The 27,637-nt window shown below is 42.9% G+C and overlaps 1 protein-coding gene across 2 annotated transcripts in view; it reads left to right on the plus strand.

Annotated features, from left to right (window-relative positions):
- The first annotated feature begins 1,609 nt into the window (after positions 1-1,609).
- Positions 1,610-27,637, plus strand: part of ASB18 (ankyrin repeat and SOCS box containing 18) — a 62,639-nt gene continuing 36,611 nt past the window's right edge. The window contains exons 1-2 of one of the 2 annotated variants that reach the window (XM_060755006.2): positions 1,610-1,857; positions 24,515-24,782. In XM_060755006.2, coding sequence (XP_060610989.2) covers positions 1,626-1,857; positions 24,515-24,782 — 500 coding nt within the window. In that variant the 5' untranslated portion in view covers positions 1,610-1,625. Of the gene's footprint in view, positions 1,858-10,197; positions 10,439-24,514; positions 24,783-27,637 lie in introns of those variants that run through there. The other variant, XM_060755007.2, reaches the window with a different exon arrangement.

The raw sequence follows: 27,637 nt of genomic DNA on the forward strand, positions 1-27,637 counted from the left end.
CTGTATTCCCACTACAAAATTAAAGTTGTTTGACATCACATTAATTGCCAGGACTCCATCCTATAGGATTCTATGATTTATACATCATTTTATCGTTTGTTAACACTTTTAAGAAAGCACAAAAACTACAAACCTTAAAATTCCATAGAATTGATGCAGCAGTTAAAGCGATGTGAAATTGCTATAATTTTGCAATATGGGTGAAGAATGGGAGTAATAAGAGAAGGCAGTGAACAAATCTGAAACTATACAATTAAAAATAAAACATATTAGCTGATTTGCTGGAGTTCAACATCTTTATTAATGACTTAGATGAAGGGCTAGAAGGCATGATCATCAAGTTTGTAGACGACACCAAATTGGGAGGGATAGCCAATACTCCAGAAGACAGGAGCGGATTCTAAACGATCTTGACAGATTAGAGAGATGGGCCAAAACTAACAAAATGAAGTTCAACAGTGGATACTCCACTTTGGCAGGAAAAACGAAATGCAAAGATACAAAATGGGGGAGGCCTGGCTCGAGAGCAGTACGTGTGAAAAAGATCTTGGAGTCCTCGTGGACAACAAGTTAAACATGAGCCAACAATGTGATGTGGCGGCAAAAAAAGCCAATGGGATTTTGGCCTGCATCAATAGGAGCATAGTGTCTAGATCTAGGGAAGTAATGCTACCCCTCTATTCTGCTTTGGTTAGACCACACCTGGAATATTGTGTCCAATTCTGGGCACCACAATTCAAGAGAGATATTGACAAGCTGGAATGTGTCCAGAGGAGGGCAACTAAAATGATCAAGGGTCATGAGGAGCGGCTTAAGGAGCTGGGCATGTTTAGCCTGAAGAAGAGAAGGCTGAGAGGAGATATGATAGCCATGTATAAATATGTGAGAGGAAGCCACAGGGAGGAGGGAGCAAGCTTGTTTTCTGCTGTCCTGGAGACTAGGACGCGAAACAATGGCGTCAAACTACAAGAGAGGAGATTCCATCTTAACATGAGGAAGAACTTCCTGACTGTGAGAGCCGTTCAGCAGTGGAACTCTCTGCCCCAGAGTGTGGTGGAGGCTCCTTCTTTGGAAGCTTTTAAACAGGGGCTGGATGGCCATCTGTCAGGGGTGATTTGAATGCAATATTCCTGCTTCTTGGCAGGGGGTTGGACTGGATGTCCCATGAGGTCTCTTCCAACTCTTTGATTCTATGATCTATGATTCTATGATTCTATAATAAATCCTGTCTAAGGTTATTTAAAAGTTCATTCCCACAGCCCAGCTTCCCATTGTCCCATTCAGATGGATCGGAAAACTCTATAATCTGAGAAGCATTTCACCCAGATAACTCATCGGCAACCATTATCACAATGGTCTTAGACCAACACCCAGTATGGCCATCTGCTGGGAATGCTTTGGTTGTGTGTTCCTACATAGCAAGGGGGCTGGACCAGATAGCCCTTGGGGTCTCTTCTAACTCCATGAGTCCATGAACTGAGTTCTGATGCTTCTCAGTGGCTCTCTCCACATTCCCCTCTCCTCTTATGATCCCAGGGGTGAAAGAGGAGCTTGAGCTATTTTTAGCCAAACCAAGCAACACTTCTCATTTACAACCAGATGACTGCACATTCAGCCTGAAAAAAATGGTTCCAAGCAACAAAGTGCTCAGGAAGTCTGGTTTTGACTGTATCCCAGATCATCCGGTCAACTCAGATTTAGTTGCCAAATTAAAGAATGCCCTAGAAGTGGAGGATGAAAAAACTGTGATGCATTTACTCTGCACTGAAGTTAAACATGTTGACGCCACCATAGAGCTCGCGAATGATGACTGGATGAAGGACCCAGCAGCTCAACTGCACCCTCTGGTGTTAGTAGGTACCAGGATCATTGTGGAAATTCACTAATCCATTTGGGGGGTTGCTACTGCTTGAATTCAGAGCTCCACAAATAATTCAACAACTTAAACATGCTTTTAGGAACTTTGTCAGATGCAGAACTGCATGCTTTGGTCTGAAGTTCTGACAAACATTAAATTATGTGGGTGTAGTAGAGTTCTATAAGGGAGTGTGCAGTGTATAACCAAAAAAGTAGGGAGACAGAAGCATATTGTTTTGTTATTGTAATTTAAAGGTAATCATATTGTTTTAATCTGCTTCTGTAAACCGCTCCAAGCCAAATTGGGAGTAGCGGTTTTATTTATTGTGTCATCCGCAACCAGAACATTGTATTTCATTTCTAACAGAACAAAACAGGTAGCTGATTAAATGTCCTTTGACCAGTATCTGGCCACTTGGAGTGCCTCTGGTGTTGCCGCAAGAAGGTCCTCCATTGTGCATGTGGCAGGACTCAAGTTGCATTGCAGCAGGTGGTCTGTGGTTTGCTCCTCTCCACACTCGCATGTCGAGGATTCTACTTTGTAGCCCCATTTCTTAAGATTGGCTCTGCATCTCGTGGTGCCAGAGCGTAGTCTGTTCAGCGCCTTCCAAGTCGCCCAGTCTTCTGTGTGCCCAGGAGGGAGTCTCTCATTTGGTATCACCCACGGATTGAGGTGCTGGGTTTGAGCCTGCCACTTTTGAACTCTCGCTTGCTGGGGTGTTCCAGCAAGTGTCTCTGTAGATCTAAGAAAACTATGTCTTGATTTAAGTCGTTGACGTGCTGGCTGATACCCAAACAGGGGATGAGCTGGAGATGTCTCTGCCTTGGTCCTTTCACTATTGGCTGCTACTTCCCGGCGGATGTCAGGTGGTGCAATACCGGCTAAGCAGTGTAATTTCTCCAGTGGTGTGGGGCGCAGACACCCCGTGATAATGCGGCATGTCTCATTAAGAGCCACATCCACTGTTTTAGTGTGGTTAAACATGAGCCAACAAGTTAAACATGAGCCAACAATGTGATGTGGCGGCAAAAAAAACCAATGGGATTTTGGCCTGCATCAGTAGGAGCATAGTGTCTAGATCCAGGGAACTAATGCTACCCCTCTATTCTGCTTTGGTTAGACCACATCTGGAATATTGTGTCCAATTCTGGGCACCACAATTCAAGAGAGATATTGACAAGCTGGAATGTGTCCAGAGGAGGGCGACTAAAATGATCAAGGGTCTGAAGAACAAGCCCTATGAGGAGCGGCTTAAAGAGCTGGGCATGTTTAGCCTGAAGAAGAGAAGGCTGAGAGGAGACATGATACCCATGTATAAATATGTGAGAGGAAGCCCACAGGGAGGAGGGAGCAAGCTTGTTTTCTGCTTCCCTGGAGACTAGGACGCGGAACAATGGCTTCAAACTACAAGAGAGGAGATTCCATCTGAACACGAGGAAGAACTTTCTGACTGTGAGAGCCGTTCAGCAGTGGAACTCTCTGCCCCGGAGTGTGGTGGAGGCTCCTTCTTTGGAAGCTTTTAAACAGAGGCTGGATGACCACCTGTCAGGGGTGATTTGAATGCAATATTCCTGCTTCTTGGCAGGGGGTTGGACTGGATGGCCCACGAGGTCTCTTCCAACTCTTTGATTCTATGATTTCAAATCAATTGGCTGTAGGAATAGGGTTTGTTTTACTTATATCTCCTTTACAAGCAAAACAATCTTCAATTCTTGGCTGTTTGGTGTGTTTCGGCTGAGGGAGTGAACATGCGCTAATGCCAACCTGCTTCCTTCTTTTCCTTTTTCCCATTGCTCGGTTTAGAAACCTTTCAGGGCTTCAAGGACTTTTAATTGAGCCTTTTATCAGATTTATCAGATTTTATCATATTTATTTACTGTATTGTTATAAGTGTCTTATTTTAACTCACATAGAGTGCAATAAAGTCTTATCTGCTTGTTGTTTGGTTTGGTATTGTGATATGGCCTAAGGGCCTAAGCCAGGGGTCCTCAAACTAAGGCCCGGGGGCCGAATACGGCCCTCCAAGGTCATTTACCCGGCCCTCGCTCAGGGTCAACCTAAGTCTGAAACTACTTGAAAGCACACAACAACAAGAATCCTATCTAATCAGCCAAAAGTAGGCCCACACTTTCCATTGAAAGCTATTAAGTTTATATTTGTTAAAATTGTTCTTCATGTTAATTATTGTATTCTTTTTAAGTGGGTTTGTTTTGCACTACAAATAAGATATGTGCAGTGTGCGTAGGAATTCATTCTTTTTTTTCAAATTATAATCCGGCCCTCCAACAGTTTGAGGGACTGTGACCTGGCCCTCTGTTTTAAAAGTTTGAGGACCCCTGGCCTAAGCGCTAATCAATAAAATTACTATTAATAAAAGTGCTCTTGATGCCCAGATGCATTGTTACTATTCAAAATAAATGTTTGGTTTTCATAAAGAAAGATCTTCTACATTCAAGCATTTACTGTTATGTAGCACATGACACTCTGCCTTGGACCAAGGCAGAGACATCTCCAGCTCATCCCCTGTTTGGGTATCAGCCAGCACGTCAACAACTTAAATCCAGACATAGTTTTCTAAGGGGTGATTTGAATGCAATATTCCTGCTTCTTGACTGGACTGGATGGCCCATGAGGTCTCTTCCCACTCTTTGATTCTATGATTCTATGATTCTAAGATCTACACGCCTCAGCAAGCGAGAGTCCAAAAGTGGCAGGCTCAAACCCAGAACCTCAACCAATGGCTGATACCAAATGAGAGACTCCCCCCTGGGCACACAGAGGACTGGGCGACTTGGAAGGCGCTGAACAGACTGCGCTCTGGCACCACGAGATGCAGAGCCAACCTCAAGAAATGGGGCTACAAAGTGGAATCCTCGACATGCGAGTGCGGAGAGGAGCAAACCACTGACCAGCTACTGCAATGCAACCTGAGCCCAGCCACATGCACAATGGAGGACCTTCTTGCAGCAACACCAGAAGCACTCCAAGTGGCCAGATACTGGTCAAAAGACATTTAATCAACTACCAAACTCACACATTTTGCATTTTCTCTGTTTGTTTGCTTGCTTTGTTCTGTTAGAAATGTAATATAATTGACTGGCTGCCCTGACACGAGAAATAAAATAAAGCACATGACACTATTCAACTGGAGCTGGAAACAAAAGTGAATGCTTAGGATAGGAAATAATAACTGTCGTGATGAATGACTGCAACAAATGCAAAAGCTGAGAGGGCCCAATCCAGACCTCACACATTAGACACAGCGAGCAGGACAGACGCTCTAAAAAAAGCTAGTGAACAGAAACAGTTTCTTAGCTGGTCGAGCTGTCAAGAAAGGTGACCTTTCATTGCCCCCTTCCTCCCTGCATGCATCTATGCTTCAATGAGAAATTAGGCAGACTGGGCATGCTAATTTAGTCTGCTTCATTTGCATAATTAGTACACATAATTTTATCAGGCCAATTACATCATCCAAATTGATTGGAGCAGCCGGGGGGTGGAAATAAGATGAAGAAGCGCTACCAAAGTCTGATCTAGACAATTTTTTAAAAAGACATTTCCTCTTTTAGTAGCCACCCAGTCCAGCAGCCATTGCTCAGCATGCTGCCCACAAAGGAGATGTGCCAGTCTCTTTATTGCTTTTAAAAGCAGGAATGTGATGGAGAGAAGGAGAGAATCGACTACAAAGGAAAGAACAATTAAGGCAATATTTAAAAGCTTCATGAAACAGCAGAACATTGCAGTGCGTTGTGTAGGTGTAGGTCTGTATGTACAAGCGTGGTGAGAAGAGATCATGGCGACAAGGGCCTGACAGAGTTGGACAATAACTGGATTTGTATCATAGATGTTGTCTTTTCTAGTGAATTATCTCTTCTCACAATATATCCAAAGTGTGATAATCAGTTTAGTTAACCCACCTCCTCAGGAGAATTCAGGGTTGAATTGCTCTTATGTCTACTTACTAGGGCTGTCCAAACACGGAAAAATTTGTTTCTAAACTCGATTCGTTTTTAGGGTTTTTTTGCGTTTCGTTATTTAAAAGAATTCCGAAATTTTCCTTAAAAAAAGTTCGATATTTACGAAATTTCGGAAATCATAAAACAATTACGAAACAATTACGAATCGATTATGAATCGATTCATTAATGGCAGCCGCAATCGCGCAATACGCTAAAAAAACTTCTGAAGCTTCCCTCTCCCTCTGTTGTTGAATGTTGGTGTGATAATTATATTTTTTTTCACTGAGAAAACAAACAGCAACCCTAAAACTTGCACCAGACATGCGGAAATAATAACGAAACATTTACAAATCAATAACGAATCAGTAACGAAATAATTCCAAACAATTACGAAACAATTACGAAACAAATTGGAAAAAATTTTTCGTTTTTTAGTTGCTCCTGAATGGTTCAATATTGCTTCGTTATCAAAAAAATAATGAATTTTTAACGAATTACGAAATTACGAAACGAAACCGCCCAGCCCTACTACTTACCATATATACTGAAATATAAGCCGAGTTTTTCCAGCCCTTTTTTTTTACTTTTCTAAAGGGTCTGGGAGCTTGGCGGGAGGGCCTCCCCATGTTCTCTCAGGCTAAAAAAAGCCCCCCTCAGCTTGTACCCAGGTTAATGGGTTCCCACGGACATTAGACTAGCTCCATCACTAATGGTATTCCGCAAAAAAGTGAAAACCTGGTTGTTTGTCAGGTGTTCGAATAGTCAGTGCAATGAATGTAATGAACATAGGAATGGAACAATGGATAACATGGATCTGGATCATGTTTTTAGTGATGAGACGCTAAAGAATGGCTATTGGTGTTAATTGTATATTGTTGTTAATTGTATACTTTTCTATAATATGTTATGATGTTAACTGTTTTTTATACCGTGTGTTGATAGCATTGAATTTTTGCTGTTCTTGTTGTTAACCGCTGTGAGTCGCCTACGGGCTGAGAACAGCGGTATACAAATAAAGTAAATAAATAAATAATGTTATTTATTATTTATTCTGTTATTATTAATCATTATTATTTTATTACATGTATTATTTTATATTATCATTATTGCATTTACATTATTTTACTTTGATATTATTATTATTATTATTACATTTACATTATTTTAATCTATTATTATTATTATTACATTTATTATTTTACCCTCTTAATTATTACTGGAAGGATACGTAGGCACATTTGAAGAAGGTTAAAATAATGGTTTAGTCAGAGTTGGACAGTTATATCTTAAATTACAGTTTTATGTAGATATTCAAAAACATTTCACCTACTTTAATCTATTTTTATTTTGAAATTTATTAATAGCTGCTGCATTTCTCTTGGCTTATTCTCGAGTTAATGCATTTTTCCATTTTTTGTGGTAAAATTAGGTGCCTCGGCTTATATTCGGGTCGGCTTATACTCAAGTATATACGGTATTTGTATTTTTACCAGCCCACTGTATCTGCTGAACTCTTTTCCAGCACCACATTTCAGATGACTTGATTTTTTTTCTATCAGCTTTTCTCACTGTCCAGTTTTTATAGCCATATAAAGAAATTGGAAATACTTTAGCATTCAACCCAAGCATAGTGTCTAGATCTAGGGAAGTAATGTTACCCCTCTATTCTGCTTTGGTTAGACCACACCTGGAATACTGTGTCCGATTCTGGGCACCACAATTCAAGAGAGATATTGACAAGCTGGAATGTGTCCAGAGGAGGGCGACTAAAATGATCAAGGGTCTGGAGAACAAACCCTATGAGGAGCGGCTTAAGGAGCTGGGCATGTTTAGCCTGAAGAAGAGAAGGCTGAGAGGAGATATGATAGCCATGTATAAATATGTGAAAGGAAGCCACAGGGAGGAGGGAGCAAGCTTGTTTTCTGCTTCCTTAGAGACTATGACGCGGAACAATGGCTTCAAACTACAAGAGAGGAGATTCCATCTGAACATTAGGAAGAACTTCCTGACTGTGAGAGCCGTTCAGCAGTGGAACTCTCTGCTCCGGAGTGTGGTGGAGGCTCCTTCTTTGGAAGCTTTTAAACAGAGGCTGGATGGCCATCTGTCAGGGGTGATTTGAATGCAATATTCCTGCTTCTTGGCAGGGGGTTGGACTGGATGGCCCATGAGGTCTCTTCCAACTCTTTGATTCTATGATTCTATAAGTTCCAAGAGAATGTGTGGACAACTCACATGTTGCACACTTGCTGAGGTGGGTGTGGACAGCCCTCCCAAAACATCCACATTTTTTAACGCAAATTGTTTTGGGATAATGATCCCTCAGTCAACCATGTGAACTATTTTAGATTTTGGAATTCCAGATAAGGGATATTTAACTTGTATGCGTGTGACTGGAATTAGTTATCGATCATGTATATTTTTTTATTCCTTTCCCACCTCAACAATTCAAGAAAGTAGCACATCAGAATTCACTGAAGTCCTATGAAAATTAGTAGGATGCTGCAGAAATAATGTGCCATGAAAAATATAATTTGCGATAGAAGATTCTCTGGAAAATACTGTACTTATTCTTTTCCCTGGACTGGAGACTTTCCTAACCAAGACTCAGTCAAAGATATTCCAAGCTTTTTTACCTTATTATTATTATTATTATTATTATTATTATTATTCCTTTCCCACCTAAACAATTATCTGGTTACATCCCGTTTAGACTACTGCAACGCTCTCTACGTGGGGTTGCCTTTGAAGACGGCTCAGAAGCTCGAACTAGTCCAGCGTTCGGCAGCCATGATACTAACAGGAGCGGAGCGCAGGGAGCATACAACTCCTTTGCTGCACCAGCTCCACTGGCTGCCGATCTGCTACTGGGCTCAATTCAAAGTGCTGGCGTTGGCCTATAAAGCCCTAAACGGCTCTGGCCCAAGCTACCTATCCAAACGTATCTCTGCCTACCAGGACTCTAAGATCTTCTGGGGAGGCCCTGCTCTCTATCCCACCTGCATCACAGGCACGGCTGGCAGGGACGAGGGACAGGGCCTTCTCTGTGGTGGCCCCTCGGCTGTGGAACGCCCTTCCCATGGACATTAGATCAGCCCCTTCGCTAATGGTGTTTCGAAGAAAACTAAAAACCTGGCTGTTTGAACAGGCGTTCGGATAAATAGTGCAATGAACACGGTGAATATAGGAAACGGAATTATGAATGACGAATTGGATCACGATTTTAGTTACGAGACGTTAATGTGTTGTTGTTGAGATGTCATTAGTTTGTATTGTATTTTATACTGTTAATGGTTTTAATATTGTATGTTGTTGGACTGACTTTTGCTCTTGTGAACCGCGTTGAGTCACCTACGGGCTGAGAAACTGTGGTATACATAAATAAATATATAAATAAATAAATATATTATTATTATTATTATTATTGATTTTGCTATTTCTGAAGGAACTATTGATGGGATGTGTTGAAGGCTTTTAATTAGACAAAAGGCTCTGGTAATAAACCGGTTGCAAAATCACATACCAGTAGCGTGCAAATAGTTTGTTTCTGAACCCTAGGCACAGAATGTAAGAGGTATGCCGTGTCTATTTTCGACTTGTCCCCTGTGTGCCCTTCAGCCAGTCGGTTCAGGCAGAGATCCTGTTTCTAGGGGCAATTTTTAGTCAAGGCAGCACCACCACAATAAAGGATGTCCATTAATTTAAGCATAGACGGATTTTACTGCATAGTTTCCTAATCACTAAGAATCACAGTCTAAAGCATTAAAAGGTCCTAGAAGATTAGGCCAGCTTAACATGCTTTGATATGGGAATGCAATGGAAAAATGCAAATTGGATAGCATAGTATATAGACAGGATCAAGCGACACATCATACCGCTGCTTTTTATAGGGAGGTCATGAAAAGGAATCTAGTTCTATAAAGTGTGAGGATAAACAGTCTTCAGATGTTTGAAGAAGAAGAGAACTCAGAAGCACGCAAACCATCACATACATTTTGCCATGTTACCTGGGTCTTGATAGACCAATATAGCAAAATATCACTAGTAGATTTCATTGCCAAGCAAGGATTGGAAACTGAAATAGTTTCATAATGGAATTCCAGCATACAATAGCCTTATGAATGCTCAGCCTTGTTAGATGCAAATATACACACAGGCATCTAATCAGGTAGCAGTAAAGTGCTTGTAATTTTAGCCAGGAGCCCATGTGACTTGAATTGTATCAAGTAACTATTATTACTAGATTTAAAATAAGCAGTGTCAGAGACCTAACTAGAACATAATTGGACAGTATAAACAGGGAAGTCTAAATAACTTTAGCTATAAAGTCTCCACCAATCCTCAGAATACAATTTGGGATTAACTGAAACTGCAGGTCAGCACAATGGAACAGCTGCCCGGACTTGCTATAGAGAAGTTGCAGATCTTTGAACAAGAGGGATCCAAGCTCTCTGGGAAGTCTCATGCCCCCATGGAAAAATACTATGAGGCTCTGGTCAAGGGAGACCTGAAGAAGCTCAAAGCCCTTATCAATCAGTACTATGAAGATGTCAATATAGTCTTTGAGATAAATAAGAATGAACTGGAATGGCAAGTGAAAAGCCAAGCTGCTTACGGACTGTCAGGTACTCTAGATTCCAAGGACCACTTTCAATCTTAAACAGGTATTTGCTAATACAAATTAAGGGAAGTGGGTTCCCCACCTCCCATTACACTCTGTTTTTTTTTTTTAAAAAAAATCTCTGTGTGCAAGTTTTGTCACTCTCTTGTCATCCTGTTAGTTCCCTGACCCTTATTCACTTATTCTGCTCTTTCATATATGCTGGATCATGTTTTGTATGATGGATAAACAGTTAACACTATCTCCAGTGAGAAGTACTGCGGCCTTTCTGTACATGCTAGAGCTGGGCAGGACAATGGAAACAAATCAAGGAAGAAGCTATGACAGTTCATGTTGGAAGGACTTAGCCAGTTGCGTTCAGCATTCAGAATTTGGGAGTCTTGGTTTGAGACCCAAAAGATGTTCAACAGTCACTAGTACTCCTCTCTGGCTAGCTGCCAACATTCAACTGAGCATCATGAGGTCCTCCTTAGTATGACCTCTATTAAATGAGTCCTTCAAGACAAGGACCACTTCTTGTTTCCACCCTGGATCTTGAAAGCCTGCCCCTTCTGGCAACATTAAGCAACATGCCAGCTTGACCAGGGCAGGTCAGCGCTGCTTGTGCTATTGGATCTCACAGCAGCATTTGACACAGTCGACCACAATCTCTTGACCCACCGCCTTGCTGTTGCTGGAATCAGGGGGACAGCTTTAAACTGGCTGTCCTCCTTTCTTCACAACCGTGGACAGCGAGTGGAGAGGGGAGGCCTGGTCTCTGAGAGGTCCCGTCTATCTTGTGGGGTTCCTTAGGGGGCCATTCTCTCCCCTCTGTTGTTTAACATCTATATGCGACCACTTGCTCAGCTGGTTCGAGGTTTTGGGCTTGAGTGTTATCAGTATGCTGATGACACTCAGCTGGTGCTGAAGATGGAAGGCCGACCGGACTCTGTACCTGATTGTTTCCATCAGTGCCTCGAGGCCATTACTGGATGGCTGCGTGCCAGCAGGTTGAGGGTGAATCCAGCAAAGATGGAGATCCTATGGCTGGGTGGACCGGGCAGTGGGGACATCCATCTGCCCACCCTGGATGGCGAGGCGTTACGCCCATCATCATTGGTAAAGAGTCTGGGAGTCCTTTTGGACCCTCTGCTGACAATGGAGGCCCAGGTCTCCGCCGTTAGCAGAACCGCCTTCTTTCACCTGCGGCAGGCTAGACGGCTGGCCCCCTACCTGTCCAGGGATGACCTAGCTACGGTGATCCAGGCCACAGTCATCTCAAGACTGGACTACTGTAATGCCCTCTACATTGGCCTCCCTCTGTCGGTGATTCGGAAGCTCAAGTTGGTACAAAATGCAGCTGCTCGGCTTCTTGCGGGAATTCCGATGAGATGCCACATAACACCAATCTTACTACAGCTGCATTGGTTACCAATTGAGCACCGGATCACTTTCAAAGTGATGGTACTCACCTTTAAGGCCTTGCATGGTCTGGGGCCAATGTATCTGAGGGATCGTCTCACCCCCTACCAACCCCAGAGATCCCTCCGTTCTGAGGACCAAGATCTATTGGAAGTCCCCAGTGTCAAGACCTTGCGTCTAACGGCAACCAGACGCAGAGCCTTCACAGCAGTGGCACCATCACTCTGGAATGCTCTGCCACCTGAAGTTCGTGCCCTGCGGGACTTACCAGCTTTCCACAGGGCATGTAAGACATACCTGTTCCGAAAAGGCTTTTAATGTTTGATACTGTTGTTTTTAAATTGTTTTAAATTGCTTTTTAACTTTGTTAGATTTTAGCTATTCTTGTAAGCCGCTCCGAGCCCCAGGGGAGTGTTGGCATATAAGTTTAAATAATAAATAAATAACTCCAGCAACTGCCAATGGAGTTGGTAATGTTCTAACATTAGCAGTCCATCTCTGTTGCCTTGGCATTGGGGTAGTCAGCACCACCTGCACTGACTCAGCTCTCACCTTTCCCTCTTTGCTGCAGGTTCAGAGGGCAAATGTAGAGTCCTATATCATGATATAATGTGGTATGTAAGGTGCTGCAAATACAAATGAAAAGCAATAAGTATTTTTTGGCACTAGTGGAGACTGTCTATGAAGGGCAGCAGTACATTTTCAGAAGACTCCCATGCTTCCAGCATGGATGTCTCATTTGTACATGAACACTGATTGCTGGAATATGCTGAGAAGATGTTGCTGTACACTTGGGGTCTTACCCTATTCCTGTTTAGTTCCTCATCAGCACAGATAATTTTTTCATTATAAGGCTGAACCAACCCAATTGAAGAACTAATTTGCCCTCCTAGATACTTTTTCCTTGTCATTGTTTATAATGTGGCAGAGTGATTCTGATATTTACTAGAGTACCAACTGAAGTCCAAATATTCAGTAGAATATTTGAGGGGTCTTTGTATTGGTTGGTGTAAACAGGATGAAGGAGGGAATTACAAAGTGATGAGAGAGAACGGTGTGTATGTAATGGTAGGTTTGCTGCCGCCACCCCAAATTAGAGTTTGAGGAATTGTCTAGTTGTTGTACTAGATTGGAGGATTGGAATGAGAGGATATAGCTCTTTTTAAATTGTTATTGCACTGTCTTTTTTGTCTAAATGCACTTAATTGTTTTTGCTGTTGTATTGTATTGATGGCATCGAATTGTGCCGATATGCAGACCGCCCTGAGTCGCCTGCGGGCTGATATGGGCGGGATATAAGTGATGTAAATAAATAAATAAAATAAATACTTGAGGTAAAATGTCCCTTTTGGCTCCCTTTCTTGTGACTGAACTGTGGAGATGTGGAGGCAGACTGGATCTAACTTTATATGATAAAACAAGGCTGAGGCAGATTAACGGTAAACTAGAGAACAGGTTTATTGAAATATTTGAAGCAGACAACTCATTACTGAGAGGTACAACGCATAGTTTGTTTCTGAAGCACAGACTTATTAAGCAAATGGTTTCTTTAAAAGAAGTAACTTTTCCTTAATGTGAGCTACTTTCCTCACACTATCCTGTAAGAGCTGTAGCAAACTACTGGAAGCGAGAGTGAGCTTGTGCTCGAGCTCGCTCCGAAGCCCCGCCTTTTTTTCCCTGAGGCTGCTCTCTCTCTTGCTAGTGTGCCTGTTTTCCCTTGCTAGGGAAGCGATGCGAGTGTACTCTTGCAGTTGGCAGAATTCAACTGTGAGCATACACTCGCATCCCTGCCCTCTGCAATGGAAAACAGGCACGCTAGCAAGAGAGAGAGCAGCCTCGGGGGGGGGGGGGGAGGCGGGGCTTCGGAGCAAGCCCGAACGCAAGCTTCCTGTAGTTTGCTGCGGCACGAGCGTATGCTCGCAACGCTGCCCTAGCAAAGGGAAATAGGCGGAGAAAGAGGCGGAGCATCGCTCGTGCTGGCTTAGTTTGCTCTCGCAAAATCCTAGTTTGCTATGCCTCTAACATGTAACAGTGCGAGTCTTTGACCAGCCGCCCCTGGCTGCCTTCCTAGAGTATCTAGGTTTTCCCTGGACTACTCTAAACTTTAGGGAAATAAACCCACTTGTATTCTGTTCTAATACAAGTAAACAAGTCTTCACTTTGACTGCCCTAGACAAACTACACAGAAGCCTTTGCTCTTTATTATTCCCTAACAGTCTAATTCCTAGCTCACTCAGGAACTCTCTTCTCCCTGTCTGAAATCCTCATCCTTTCTCTGCTAGATCAAATCCTTCTCTCCCCCTCTGTCAGAAATGACAGCCTCTTTTTCACTCTCCTTCAACTCCTCCCATTGGGGTCTGAACCAATCAGGAGTTAGCTGACTCCTCCCCTTGCCTCTCTGCTTTACCAACATGTCAGCTATCCTGAGCTGCCTTCCCAACATGGAGGCCAGCTCACTGACTCCCAGGCTGCGGCCTACTGAGAAAAAGTATGAGTTCATTACAGTTGTTTATTCTGGTAACAGCTAGCATGCTCCAATGGTCAGAGTACTGAACAAGCTCTCTGAGAAACTAGGAGGGCATCCAAGTTGTTGAATAAATGCAGTCTGACACCACTTGAACTACCATGGTTCATTGCTATGATCTCCTGGAAGCTGTAGTTTGGTGAACCAGCAATCCTCTTTGGCAGAGAAGAACTGAAACTACAAGTCCAAGGATCCCTTAATTCTGAGCCATGGCAGTAAAAGCAATATCAAATTGCATTAATTCTACAGTATAGATGCTCCCCAGGGCTTGAATAACTGTTCTGGGGTTTAAAAAAGAAAAATGACAAAACCTGCCAAGAAGAAAAAAAAACCCCTGCGATGTGGTTGCATTAGGGTCACCATAAGTCAGTGAGCTGGCCACGCTCTGGTTACATCCCGTTTAGACTACTGCAACACTCTCTATGTGGGGTTGCCTTTGAAGACAGCTCGGAAGCTTCAACTAGTCCAATGCTCGGCAGCCATGATACTAAAAGGAGCGGAGCGCAGGGAGCATACCACTCCTCTACTGCACCAGCTCCACTGGCTGCCGATTTGCTACCGGGCTCAATTCAAAGTGCTGGCGTTGGCCTTTAAAGCCCTAAACGGTTCTGGCCCAAGCTACCTATCCGAACGTATCTCTGCCTATCAGCCCGCCAGGACCCTAAGATCTTCTGGGGAGGCCCTGCTCTCTATCCCGCCTGCTTCACAAGTGCGGCTGGTGGGGATGAGAGACAGGGCCTTTTCTGTGGTGGCCCCTCGGCTGTGGAACGCCCTTCCCATGGAGGTAAGATCAGCCCCCTCGCCAATGGTGTTCCGAAGGAGATTAAAAACTTGGATGTTTGAACAGGCATTTGGTTAATCAGTGCAATGAATGTGACGATTACAGGAATGGAAATATGGACGACGAATTTGGATCACGACTCTAGTTATGAGATGCATTGTGTTGTTATTGTTGTGTCAATATTGTATATTGTGCTCTAATTGGTTTTAAATTGTATATCGTTGATTGATCTTGTCCTTGTTGTAAACCGCATTGAGTCGCCTGTTAGGCTGAGAAACTGCGGTATACAAGTAAAGTAAATAAATAAATAATAAATAAATAAGTTGGAAACAATTTGGAAGGTGCAAAACAAGCTATCCAAGTAAGGGGGCAAAACATTTGTAACGTATTTGATTAGCTGAAATGATCCAAGTTGTAAAATGGAAAGATACTTTATGAATTAGCTAACTTGGTGTTTGCACTGAATGCCAACAAAATACTTAAACTGGCTTGGGTGTACATGTTGGTATGCAAGAGTATGAGAGAGCTCACAGGCATCATATAGATCCCATGGCAAGTGGTTTGACTTAGAAGGCCTTTGTTCCCCTTTTCAGTTGTAAGATTCTGTTCTTCCTTTGGAACGGTTTGCTTGTGTTCCTATTAAGATTGCAACAAAAGAACACTTAATTTCTAGTGACTTGTATTCCTGTGAGATGCTAAATCCAAGTTTTACAATAAACTTTAAAGAAGTTATCTAAGGAAACAAGCTATACACCAAATATGAGCTCAGCACTTTAGACAGTTTCTTTAAAATTCAAAGTAAAAACTGGCCACTTACTGCCACTGTTTCTGTACTTGCTCAGAATCAAAAGCAGCTCCCACTTTGGCAATTTATGAATGGGTTTTCAAAGTATTGGTTTTTTACACCCTGGGAGTTTTGTGGTCCCTGGTTGACTTTATAACCAGAAGTTCTGCCTTTACTCTAAGGCAAGGGTCCTCAAACTTTTTAAACAGAGGTCCAGGTCACAGTCCTTCAAACTGTTGGAGGGCCAGATTATAATTTGAAAAAATCATGACTCAATTCCTATGCACTTTGCACATATCTTATTGTAGTGCAAAAATACTTAAAAACAATACAATAATTAAAATGAAGAACAATTTTAACAAATATAAACTTATTAGTATTTCAATGGGAAGTGTGGGCCTGCTTTTGGCTGACGACATAGGATTGTTGTTGTTGTTGTGTGCTTTCAAGTCATTTCAGACTTAGGTTGACCCTGAGCGAGGGTAAGGTAAATGACCTTGGAGGGCCGTATCCGAGCCTCGAGCCTTAGTTTGGGGACCCCTGTTTTATACATTTCCCAAATTAGGGGGTTCAATTTTTCAACATCACCTCAATCTCCAAGGTATTTTATTATCTATATACCTGCAAATACATGCATCCCAAAATTTGAAAAAATCCAAAATGTTTCCAGTCCTAAGCATTTCAAATAAAGAAAACTCAGCTTGCATAAAACAATAGAGAGTGCATCTACACTGTAGAATTAATGCAGTTTGGCAACATTTGAATTGCTATGGAATTTCTGTGGAATCAGTTGTATAGAATCCTGGGATTTGTATGATGAGATATCAGCACTCTTTGGCACACAGGCTAAAGGCCTTATAAAACTACAACCCATGACTCCATAGCACTGAGCTATGGCAGTTAAAGTGGTGTCAAACTGCATTAATTCTACAGTGTAGAGGTAAGAAGATGGTCCCCGTTTGACTCATCTTATTAGTCTCCTATGTCTCTAATAAGGGAGCCCCCGGTGGCACAGTGGGTGAAAGCACTGAGCTGCTGAGCTTGTTGATCGAAAGGTCGCAGGTTCGATTCCGGGGAGAGGCGTGAGCTTCCGCTGTCAGCCCTAGCTTCTGCCAACCTAGCAGTTTGAAAACATGCAAATGTGAGTAGATCAATAGGTACCGCTCCGGCGGGAAGGTAACGGCGCTCCATGCAGTCATGCCGGCCACATGACCTTGGAGGTGTCTACGGACAACGCTGGCTCTTCGGCTTAGAAATGGAGATGAGCACCACACCCCAGAGTCAGACATGACTGGACTTAATGTCAGGGGACTACCTTTACCTTTACCTATGTCTCTAATACCCTACGATTTTCCAGACCGGAAGATTTAGTATTGACTTCTTTTCTGTTAAAGTGGAGTCAAACTGAATTCATTAAGCAGTGTAGATCCCTGATTTCCAACGTGAGGCATAGGCCTCACAAGGGAGCAATTTGATTTTGAAGGGGGAAAATTAGAGGATGAGTTATTAACAATGATTTTTTTTGGCATTTCTTATGGTTCTGGGGGCGACATATATAGTACATAAATATATATATTATGGTATACACATTTAAAAATTAAAATCAGAACGTACAGGGCGGTGAGCTGGTGAAACTAGAGAGAGGGGAAAGTTCAAATAGAGCAGTGTTTCTCATCACACTAGAGCAGGAGTCCACAAACTTTTTAAACAGAGGGCCAGGTCACAGTCTCTCAAACTGTTGGAGGGCCGGATTATAATTTGGAAAAAAAAAACATGAATTCCTATGCACGCAGCACACATCTTATTTGTAGTGTAAAAAACACTTTAAAACAATACAATAATTAAAATGAGGAACAATGTTAACAAATATAAATTTATTAGTATTTCAATGGGAAATGTGGGCCTGCTTTTGACTGATGAGATAGGGTTGTTGTCGTTGTTGTGTGCTTTCAAGTAGTTTCAGACTTAGTTTGACCCTGAGCGAGGGCCGGGTAAATGACCTTGGAGGGCCGCATCCGGCCCCCGGGCCTTAGTTTGAGGACCCCTGCTCTAAGGAGCTTCATCGAACCCTGATGTTTCCATAAAATTCGCTACATATTATAGTCCTTTATAACATCATCACACCCAACACATCTAGTACATTATGCCATATTTTGAAGTGGGGAAAATGTGGCTCATAACTACAAGTGTGGCCCTACCAGCTGTTTTGTGGTCTCAACCCTTCCCCCCCCCCCCCGGGTTAAAAAATTGAGAGTTTTTAATTGCCCCCACATTTCCTCTAGGGGGCAAAATAATTTTATGGCCAGGAGAGGCCATGTTGATCAGGAAACTAATTCTGTTTTCTTTCTGATATTAAAATAGCCTTCTCCTGGGCCCTAAAATGGATTGGAAAGGTTCGAAAACCTAGTGCAAATGCCCTCATGTCCCCTAGAGGGCATATGGAGCCAAAAAAATGTACTTCCCCACAATAGTAGGTGCAATGAATTACTGCAGACCTCCAAGATCCCCACCTTCCACTGTTGCCCATCCCTGCCTAATAATAATAATAATAATAATAATAATAATTTTTATTTATCGTGTCATCAGCAACCATTGTATTACAATTCTAACAGAGCAAAACAAACACACAGATTATAATAATAATAATAATAATAATAATAATAACAACAACAATAACAACAACAACAATAACAACAACAACAACTCATCTGGGACTTCCAGATTCAGACAGACAGAGTTTTGGAGCATAATATTCCTGACCTCACAATCGTGTTAAAAAACAATGTATGGATCATCGATGTTGCAATCCCAGGTGACAGCAGGATTGCAGAGAAACAAGTGGAAAAGCTGACACGATATGAGGATTTAAAGATCGAACTGCAAAGATTCTGGAACAAGCCAGTAAATTGTGGTCCCAGTGGTGATCGGCACACTGGGTGCAGTGCCTAAAGACCTTGGCCTGCACTTAACAATCAGCACTGACAAAATTACCATCTGCCAGCTGCAAAAGGCCACCTTACTGGGATCTGCATGCATTTTTTGCCAATACATCACACAGTCCTAGACACTTGGGAAGTGTCTGACGTGTGATCCAATTCAACAGCCAGCAGAGTGTCTGCTGTGGACTCATCTTGTTGTATTTCAAATAATAATAATAATAATAATAATAATGGATTTTATTTCTCACCCACCTCTTCCCAAGATTTGAGGTGGGGCAAAAAATAGGTTAACATATAATAGATAACTAACAACACATGGAAGCATTTCAAACACATAGATTGGATTACTGCAATGCGCTCTACGTGGGGCTGCCCTTGAAGACGGCTCGGAAGCTCCAACTGGTCCAACGATCAGCAGCCAGGATGCTAACTGGGGCCCCTTACAGAGAGAGGTCAACCCTCCTGTTTAAGGAACTCCATTGGCTGCCGTTTATATATTCCGAGCCCAAATTAAGGTGCAGGTGCTTACCTACAAAGCCCTAAACGGTTTGGGACCAGCCTACCTGCGTGATCGCATTTCCATCTACAAACCCACGCGTTCATTTCGGTCATCTGGAGAGGCCCTGCTCGTGATCCCACCGGCGTCGCAAGTGCACTTGGTGGGGACGCGGGATAGGGCCTTTTCCGTGGTGGCCCCCTAACTCTGGAACACCCTCCCCAAAGACCTTAGACAGGCCCCTTCATTGGCTATTTTCAGAAAGAACCTAAAAACCTGGCTTTTCCGATGCGCCTTCCCAGATTAGGAAATCTCCACTACCAAGTCCCATAAGCACTTTACCAGAACCAATGATTGCTGCACATCGCACATCGCACTTGCCCTAGAAGCCCTTTATACACCCCCTGTCACATCAGCACTTTTAATTCTTGTACCCACCTTGTGGCCTGGCCCAGTTTTATTGTGTTTTAGTGTATTGTGCCTGTTGTTTACTTTGCTTATTTTGTTTTTAATTGTTTGATTTGCTTGATTGTATCGTTATGCTGTGTTGTTGAGGCCTCGGCCTGTGTAAGCCGCATCGAATCCTTTGGGAGATGCTAGCGGGGTACAAATAAAGTTTAATAATAATTAATAATAATAAAACATATAAATGTAAGATTAAATACAAAGCACTAAACACTGAAATCATCCTACATATCACAATTTCAATTTAAAATTCACAAGTCTGCCAGAAGAGACAGGTCTCTGTAATGCTGTCTGCACCCTTAGACAGCACCCAAACCTAGTTTAGTCTTCAGTAGAGACATTCTGACCAAAGCCTGAGCACAATTGCTTCAAAAACACCCCAGACCTTGTTGATGCATGTTTTCCCATGGATGATCAGCATGTTCCACATCCTTGGCCCTCAATAAATTATACATAAGCATTAGATGGGGGATAGTAATTACAGAATCACTAAATCTTTTTTAAGATTCTCAGTACTGGCTTTGGGGAGATGTTATGTTTGTAGTTCGTTACAAGCATAATATGGAGTTGTCCTTCATTACACAATGGTACTTCTGCTTGCCATGTGAAAGCTGATGTGCATTCACCAGAGACTTTTAAAAAATTATTTGTGTTGCCTACTTATCCATCCTGGCTCACACTAGTTCTGCACCTTGTAGAGCTGTTCAAATCTCCAAAAGGTTTTCAAATGCTTCCTCTTCATCTTGGAAAGAAGTGACGAGCGGAGTGCCGCAGGGTTGCATCCTGGGCCCGGTCCTGTTCAACATCTTTATTAACGACTTAGATGAAGGGCTAGAAGGCAAGATCATCAAGTTTGCAGACGACACCAAATTGGGAGGGATAGCCAATAGTCCAGAGGACAGGAGCAGAATTCAAAACGATCTTGACAGATTAGAGAGATGGGCCAAAACTAACAAAATGAAGTTCAACAGTGACAAATGCAAGATACTCCACTTTGGCAGAAAAAATGAAATGCAAAGATACAGAATGGGTGACGCCTGGCTCGAGAGCAGTACGTGTGAAAAAGATCTTGGAGTCCTTGTGGACAACAAGTTAAACATGAGCCAACAATGTGATGTGGCGGCAAAAAAAGCCAATGGGATTTTGGCCTGCATCAATAGGAGCATAGTGTCTAGATCTAAGGAAGTAATGCTACCCCTCTATTCCGCTTTGGTTAGACCACACCTGGAATATTGTGTCCAATTCTGGGCACCACAATTCAAGAGAGATATTGACAAGCTGGAATGTGTCCAGAGGAGGGCAACTAAAATGATCAAGGGTCTGGAGAACAAGCCCTATGAGGAGTGGCTTAAGGAGCTGGGCATGTTTAGCCTGAAGAAGAGAAGGCTGATAGGAGATATGATAGCCATGTATAAATATGTGAGAGGAAGCCACAGGGAGGAGGGAGCAAGCTTGTTTTCTGCTTCCATGGAGACTACATGGAACAAACTACAAGAGAGGAGATTCCATCTCAACACGAGGAAGAACTTCCTGACTGTGAGAGCCGTTCAGCAGTGGAACTCTCTGCCCCGGAGTGTGGTGGAGGCTCCTCTTTTGGAAGCTTTTTAAACAGAGGCTGGATGGCCATCTGTCAGGGGTGATTTGAATGCAATATTCCTGCTTGTCATTATCATCATCATCACTTTATTTCTTAATTAGTCGCTCTCCACCAAGGTGCTCCGAGCGACTTACAATTTAAAACAGTTTATATACAATATAAACATTCAATATAAAAACATTCAATATAAAAACATTCAACATAAAAACATTCAACATAAAACATTCAACATAAAAACATTCAGCAGTGACTATGGCAAAATTTGATCCGGTTACTTAAATGCACAACCAAACAGCCAAGTCTTGAGTGCCTTTGCAAAAAGTCGCAACTCCGACATTGCTCTAATATATGGAGGCAATGAGTTCCACAGAATTGGAGCATAGATCGAAAAAGCTCTACGCCTTGTAGCTTCCAAATGTGCCTCCCTAGGACCCGGTATGTAGAGGAGATTTTCCTGGGTGGATCGAGGTGACCACTGATGGAGAAAAGGAATGAGGCGGTCCCTAAGATATAAAGGTCCTTGGCCATCTAATCAAACCCCTGGCTGCAGAGCCAATTCTTCAGTTGTCTTCTAAAGGACAGGAGGGAGGTGGCTAACCTGATGTCCTTAGGGAGGGAGTTCCACAGACGGGGGGCCACTGCCGAGAAGGCCCTGTCTCTCGTCCCCACCAACCATGTTTGTGAGAGTGCTGGGATCGAGAGCAGGGCCTCTCCTGATTATCTTAAGCTTCGTGATGGTTCATAGCAGGAGATACATTTGGACAAGTAATCTGGGCCAGAAGTTGCAAGGAGTTGCTCCCAAGCAAAGCTTCCCATCCAGGTCTATTTGCTGATAGACGCAATACAAAAGCATAGTACTACATAAACTAAAAGCACAATCCACTGCTTAAGCCATGTGTCCCCTTTCCCTCTACCACCAAAGGTTTTAATGAATCTTGGAGAGTGCAAAAGTGGGACACAGATGAGTGTCATATGCTGGTGTAAGTTGCCTTCCATATGCAGAAGGCAACTGTGCATTTTGCAATGGCTGTATCCTGCTGACTGGGACAGAGAGGGAGGTCTTCATTGGGGTGCCCACCCAGTTTATATTGGGCACGATGCACACAATCAGCAATGGGTCTCTGGTCTTTCCATAATTTTGCCTTAGGGCCCATTTAGGAGCACACAGAAACCTGATGTGCATTGCAGTGCAATTGTGAAAAGGGATGCTAGCATACGCATTTAGGAGTCATCCTCATATATTGTGTCACAGTGGCATCCAGTAAAGGGTCTGCATTATGCTAGCTGTAGCAATGTAGGAATTGGGTTACTCCTCTAGAAGCCCTCTTCCAACATTGGCAGAGCAATTCATTCCTCCCTCAATTCCATCCATGAATTTAGTTGAATCATGCCTGTTCCATGTTGTAGTGAAATCTGCCTTTAAGGCATCCAGGCCGAAGCCTGAGTATCAGTGGCTGTCATCTTGAAAGACAGGCAGAAGCAGGATGAGGAGTCAAGCCGACTCCTGATTGGTCAGAGCAATTAGGGGAGGAGTCGGTTGAGAGAGGAAAAGAGGCTGTCAGCTTTTGACAGGGAGAGAAGTGTCTTGACATCAGACACAGAAGAAAGGGATTTTTAGGAGAGGAAGCTAAATAGGAGTCTGACAGGGAAAGAAAGCTTTAAAGTGAGCCTTAAGGATAGGGAATAAGTAGCAGACAAGGGCTAGGGTTACTGTATTGAGAGGATCAGTAACAGAAAGACTTGTCTTCTTAGACTTAGGAGAAGTTTAAGAGAGCTTATTGCCCCGTGTGTGAGACAGATAGGAGTCTGTTCTCTAAGTGATACTGTTTCTAGGAGTAGAGCAGTGTGTTTAAGGAAACTCACAGTTTTAAAAGCTTTATTGTCAGTGAAACTCCTGATTTAAATATACTAAGTCTCTACAACTGAATCAAGTTTCTGTACCACTCCTTCTATGAATCGAAATACTCTTGAAGTTTAATAAACCTTTTCTAGTTCACTTTTAACTGGTGTCAGCCTCAGTCTGTCAAGCACTTTTAAAGTCCAGTCAGCCAGTGAAGAAGCAATAGAAGAACCAAGGGCAAACACACTTTACCTACAACACACTCACACCTTTTGGTTCCTCAGACCAATAAAAGCTGAGATGGTGGCAGTCATATCTACCAATAATATCGGTCATTGATATATTTAACCTATGGTCAGCTGCTAATTGTCTTACACATGTCTTAGCCAAATGGAGACCGGAAGTGATGTATCATCAGCTCTAATTGCCATTTTGATCAATATACAGCTGGGAAGATAGGCATTGGGGAAGTAGAGGATTTATTCATTTATTCCATTTGTTCCTGCTACTCATAGAAGGATAAGGAGAAAGAGCAAGGGAAGGATGGGCCCAATGCACTGCTTTTGACTTCTTGCAGTCTCATGTTAATATATTTGAACAATTAAGGTCAAAGCAGGAGGTTAATAACATCTCTGTACAGGCTGTGCATCCCTTACTCTAAAATACTTCCAGATCCAAAAATAGTCCTCACAGGTGGCTGAAGTCAGTGTCTTCAAACTGTTTTTGAAACAGAAACAGATTTTAATTAATTAATGTGTTTTAATGTTTTAAATGTATGTAATTATTGGATTTTATTATGTATTGTATTATGTGTACATTGGAGGCATCGAATTGTTGCTGGCTGGAAGCCGCCCTGAGTCGGGGGAGTTGAGAAGGGCGGAGTACAAATATCTTAAATAATAAATAAATAAATAAATATTTCATGAACCAAATTGTTGAAATATATCATTACCTTCAGGCTATGTGTTTAAGATGTATATGAAAAACATGAATTTTGTGTTTCAATTTGGATGACAAGTCTAAAATATTTCATTGTACAGACATGTGAATAAAGGTATTCCCAAATCAAATCAGAGAATAAATACTTCCAGTCAGATTTTGGATCAGGAAGACTCAACCTTTATCTTAAATCTTAACCATGAACATCTACCGGTATTTGCTCTTACTCCCTTCTCATACTCCCTTTTCTTTTCTCCTCTTTCATCCCAATCTTTGATTGCCTCTCTGTCTCTCTGTCTGTCTGTCTGATCCAGGCCTGTGGTCTCTGGAATACAAGAGGGATCTAACCAACCCCCTCTGCATCTCAGCCAGCCATGGACATACCGCTTGCCTTCGCCACCTGCTCTTCTGGCGGGCCGACCCCAATGCAGCCCCAGGAGGACGAAGTGCCCTCCATGAGGCCTGTGGCAAGGGGCACACCAGCTGCACTGAGCTCTTGCTGGAACACAAGGCTAACCCTAATCTTGTGAGTGACGAAGGTCAAGTTCCTCTGCACCTCTGCACTGGCCAGAACACACTGGGGTAAGGAGCCAGCAGCACGGTTGTCTTTTCACATGTTCCCAATGACTGTCAATCTTGGAACTAGACCTATGCACAAAATGTGTTCTTGTTTGACTTTGTGTCTTATTTTGTTTTGGTATGGTAGAATGGCTTCAGCACTGGAACAGGACTGTAGAGACCAGGGTTGAAATCCAATTCTCATACATGGAAAACTACAGGGTGACCTTGAACAAGTCACACTCTCTCAGCCTCAGGGAAAAGCAAACCTTCCAAGCCTATCTTGTTAAGGAAGCTCAAGGACAGCATTAGGACCTCATCAGTTGGGTGGGGGGAAAGTGGAGGGAACTATCTTCCTTCGTTTCCTGCCTTCTTTTCCCATCTTCCGGGATGGCCAGCCATCCCACATCCTTTCCTCGTCTTCTGCCCATCTTTCCCTGTTCGAATACATTTAGAGTCTAGTAATACCTGACTCCTGAAGACAGCTCCAGTCCCACATACTTCCACTGCAAGTTTACTTGTGTCATGTGCTGGGTTCTGTGGGAATTTCTGGGATTTTTTTCCCACAGTGTAGAATCATAGAATCATAGAATCAAAGAGTTGGAAGAGACCTCATGGGCCATCCAGTCCAACCCCCTGCCAAGAAGCAGGAATATTGCATTCAAATCACCCCTGACAGATGGCCATCCAGCCTCTGCTTAAAAGCTTCCAAAGAAGGAGCCTCCACCACACTCCGGGGCAGAGAGTTCCACTGCTGAACGGCTCTCACAGTCAGGAAGTTCTTCCTCATGTTCAGATGGAATCTCCTCTCTTGTAGTTTGAAGCCATTGTTCCGCGTCCTAGTCTCCAAGGAAGCAGAAAACAAGCTTGCTCCCTCCTCCCTGTGGCTTCCTCTCACATATTTATACATGGCTATCATATCTCCTCTCAGCCTTCTCTTCTTCAGGCTAAACATGCCCAGTTCCCTAAGCCGCTCCTCATAGGGCTTGTTCTCCAGACCCTTGATCATTTTAGTCGCCCTCCTCTGGACACATTCCAGCTTGTCAATATCTCTCTTGAATTGTGGTGCCCAGGATTGGACACAATATTCCAGATGTGGTCTAACCAAAGCAGAATAGAGGGGTAGCATTACTTCCTTAGAACTAGACACTATGCTCCTATTGATGCAGGCCAAAATCCCATTGGCTTTTTTTGCCGCCACATCACATTGTTGGCTCATGTTTAACTTGAGCCAACAAGTTTAACTCGAGCCAGGCGTCCCCCATTCTGTATCTTTGCATTTCATTTTTTTCTGCCAAAGTGGAGTATTTTGCATTTGTCACTGTTGAACTTCATTTTGTTAGTTTTGGCAATGGATGGAAACGGAGCCCTTAAAGCTATCCGATGAAGTCCTTAGAGTCATAACTCAGAAATTACTAGATGATACACAAGAACAACAAAAATAGTGTGCTGTATCTCTCTGTGGTTGACAGAACTGTGAGAAAAAAAAACACTCATATCTCCAAGGCTTCTTCTCAGTTTTCAGTGCATAACTGATATGTCTGCAATGATTAGGCTAATTGGTTAAAAATATTGATTTAAAAGATACCTCTGGTTAATTTATCAGCTCATTTTAAAAGTAAGTCAGAGTACTATCTCTAAAGCAGTGGTTCTCAACCTGGGGGTCGTGACCCCCAGAGGGGTCGTTGGGCCATTTTTGGGGGGTCACGAAGCTAACTTGGTTGGCTCCGCCCCCTCCAAAATGGCTGCCGACCCCCTGTGCCAGACAAAAAGCTAGCACTCCTGGTCAGCCCCTCCGCCCAGCCCCTGCACCTTTCCCAGCTCAGAAGGTCATGGGGGCCAGGCGGAGGGCTGCCCAAATTGCAAGGGCGTGTGGGCAGCCTTTCTACCCGGCCCTTGCTATTTATGCTGGAGATCAGAATGCTCCTTGATGGCAGGGGTGCTATACATCCCAGTAGCTCCCAAATGCCAAGGTCTATTTTCCCCAAACCTCTCCAGTATTTTTTGTTGGTAATGGGAGTTCTGTGTGCCAAGTTTGGTTCAATTCCATTGTTGTTGGAGTTCAGAATGTTCTTTGATGGCAAGGGAACTATACATCCCAGAAACTGCAACTCCCACATGTCAAGATCTGTTTCCCCCAAACTCCACCACTGTTCATATTTGGGCATATTGAGTATTTGTACCAAGTTTGGTCCAAATGCACAGTCACTTGGGTTCACAGTGCTCTCCGTATGTAGGTGAACTACATCTCCCAAAAATCATTATCTATTCCTCCCAACCCCTTCCAGTATTTTCTGTTGGCCATTGGGGTTCTGTGTGCCAAGTTTGTTCCAGGTCTATAATTTGTGAGAGTCTCAGTGGTCTGTGGAAGTCAGAGCTGAATCGGCTGAAGGTACTGCACATCCCATCATCCCTTGTCCATACTCCCCGAGCATATTGTTTTTGTGATCAATCACTATGCTTTAATTATGTTAAATTTGTAACAATGAAAATACATCCTGCATATCAGATATTTCCATTATGCTTCATAAGAGTAGCAAAATTACCGTTATGAAGTAGCAACGAAAATATGGTTGGGGGTCACCACAACATGAGGAACTGTATTTAGGGGTCACGGCATTAGAAAGGTTGAGAAACACTGCTCTAAAGTGACAGTGACCACAGGAATATGTATCCATGTCGTTATCTCTTCCCTTTGGAATGATCTTAATATCATCTTTCACATGTTTTCAAACTTAACATGGTGTATTGGCTTGAGTCTTGGGCTATAAGTCCAGGGAACCAAGGTCCAAATCTTGCTTCATCTATTGGGTGATAGAACTTCACAATCTCTCAGCCTCAGAGGAAAGCAACGGCAACTTCTTTGCAACAAATCTTAT

This window comes from Anolis sagrei, chromosome 1, assembly GCF_037176765.1.
Source record: "Anolis sagrei isolate rAnoSag1 chromosome 1, rAnoSag1.mat, whole genome shotgun sequence".
Classification (NCBI taxonomy): Eukaryota; Metazoa; Chordata; class Lepidosauria; order Squamata; family Dactyloidae; genus Anolis; species Anolis sagrei.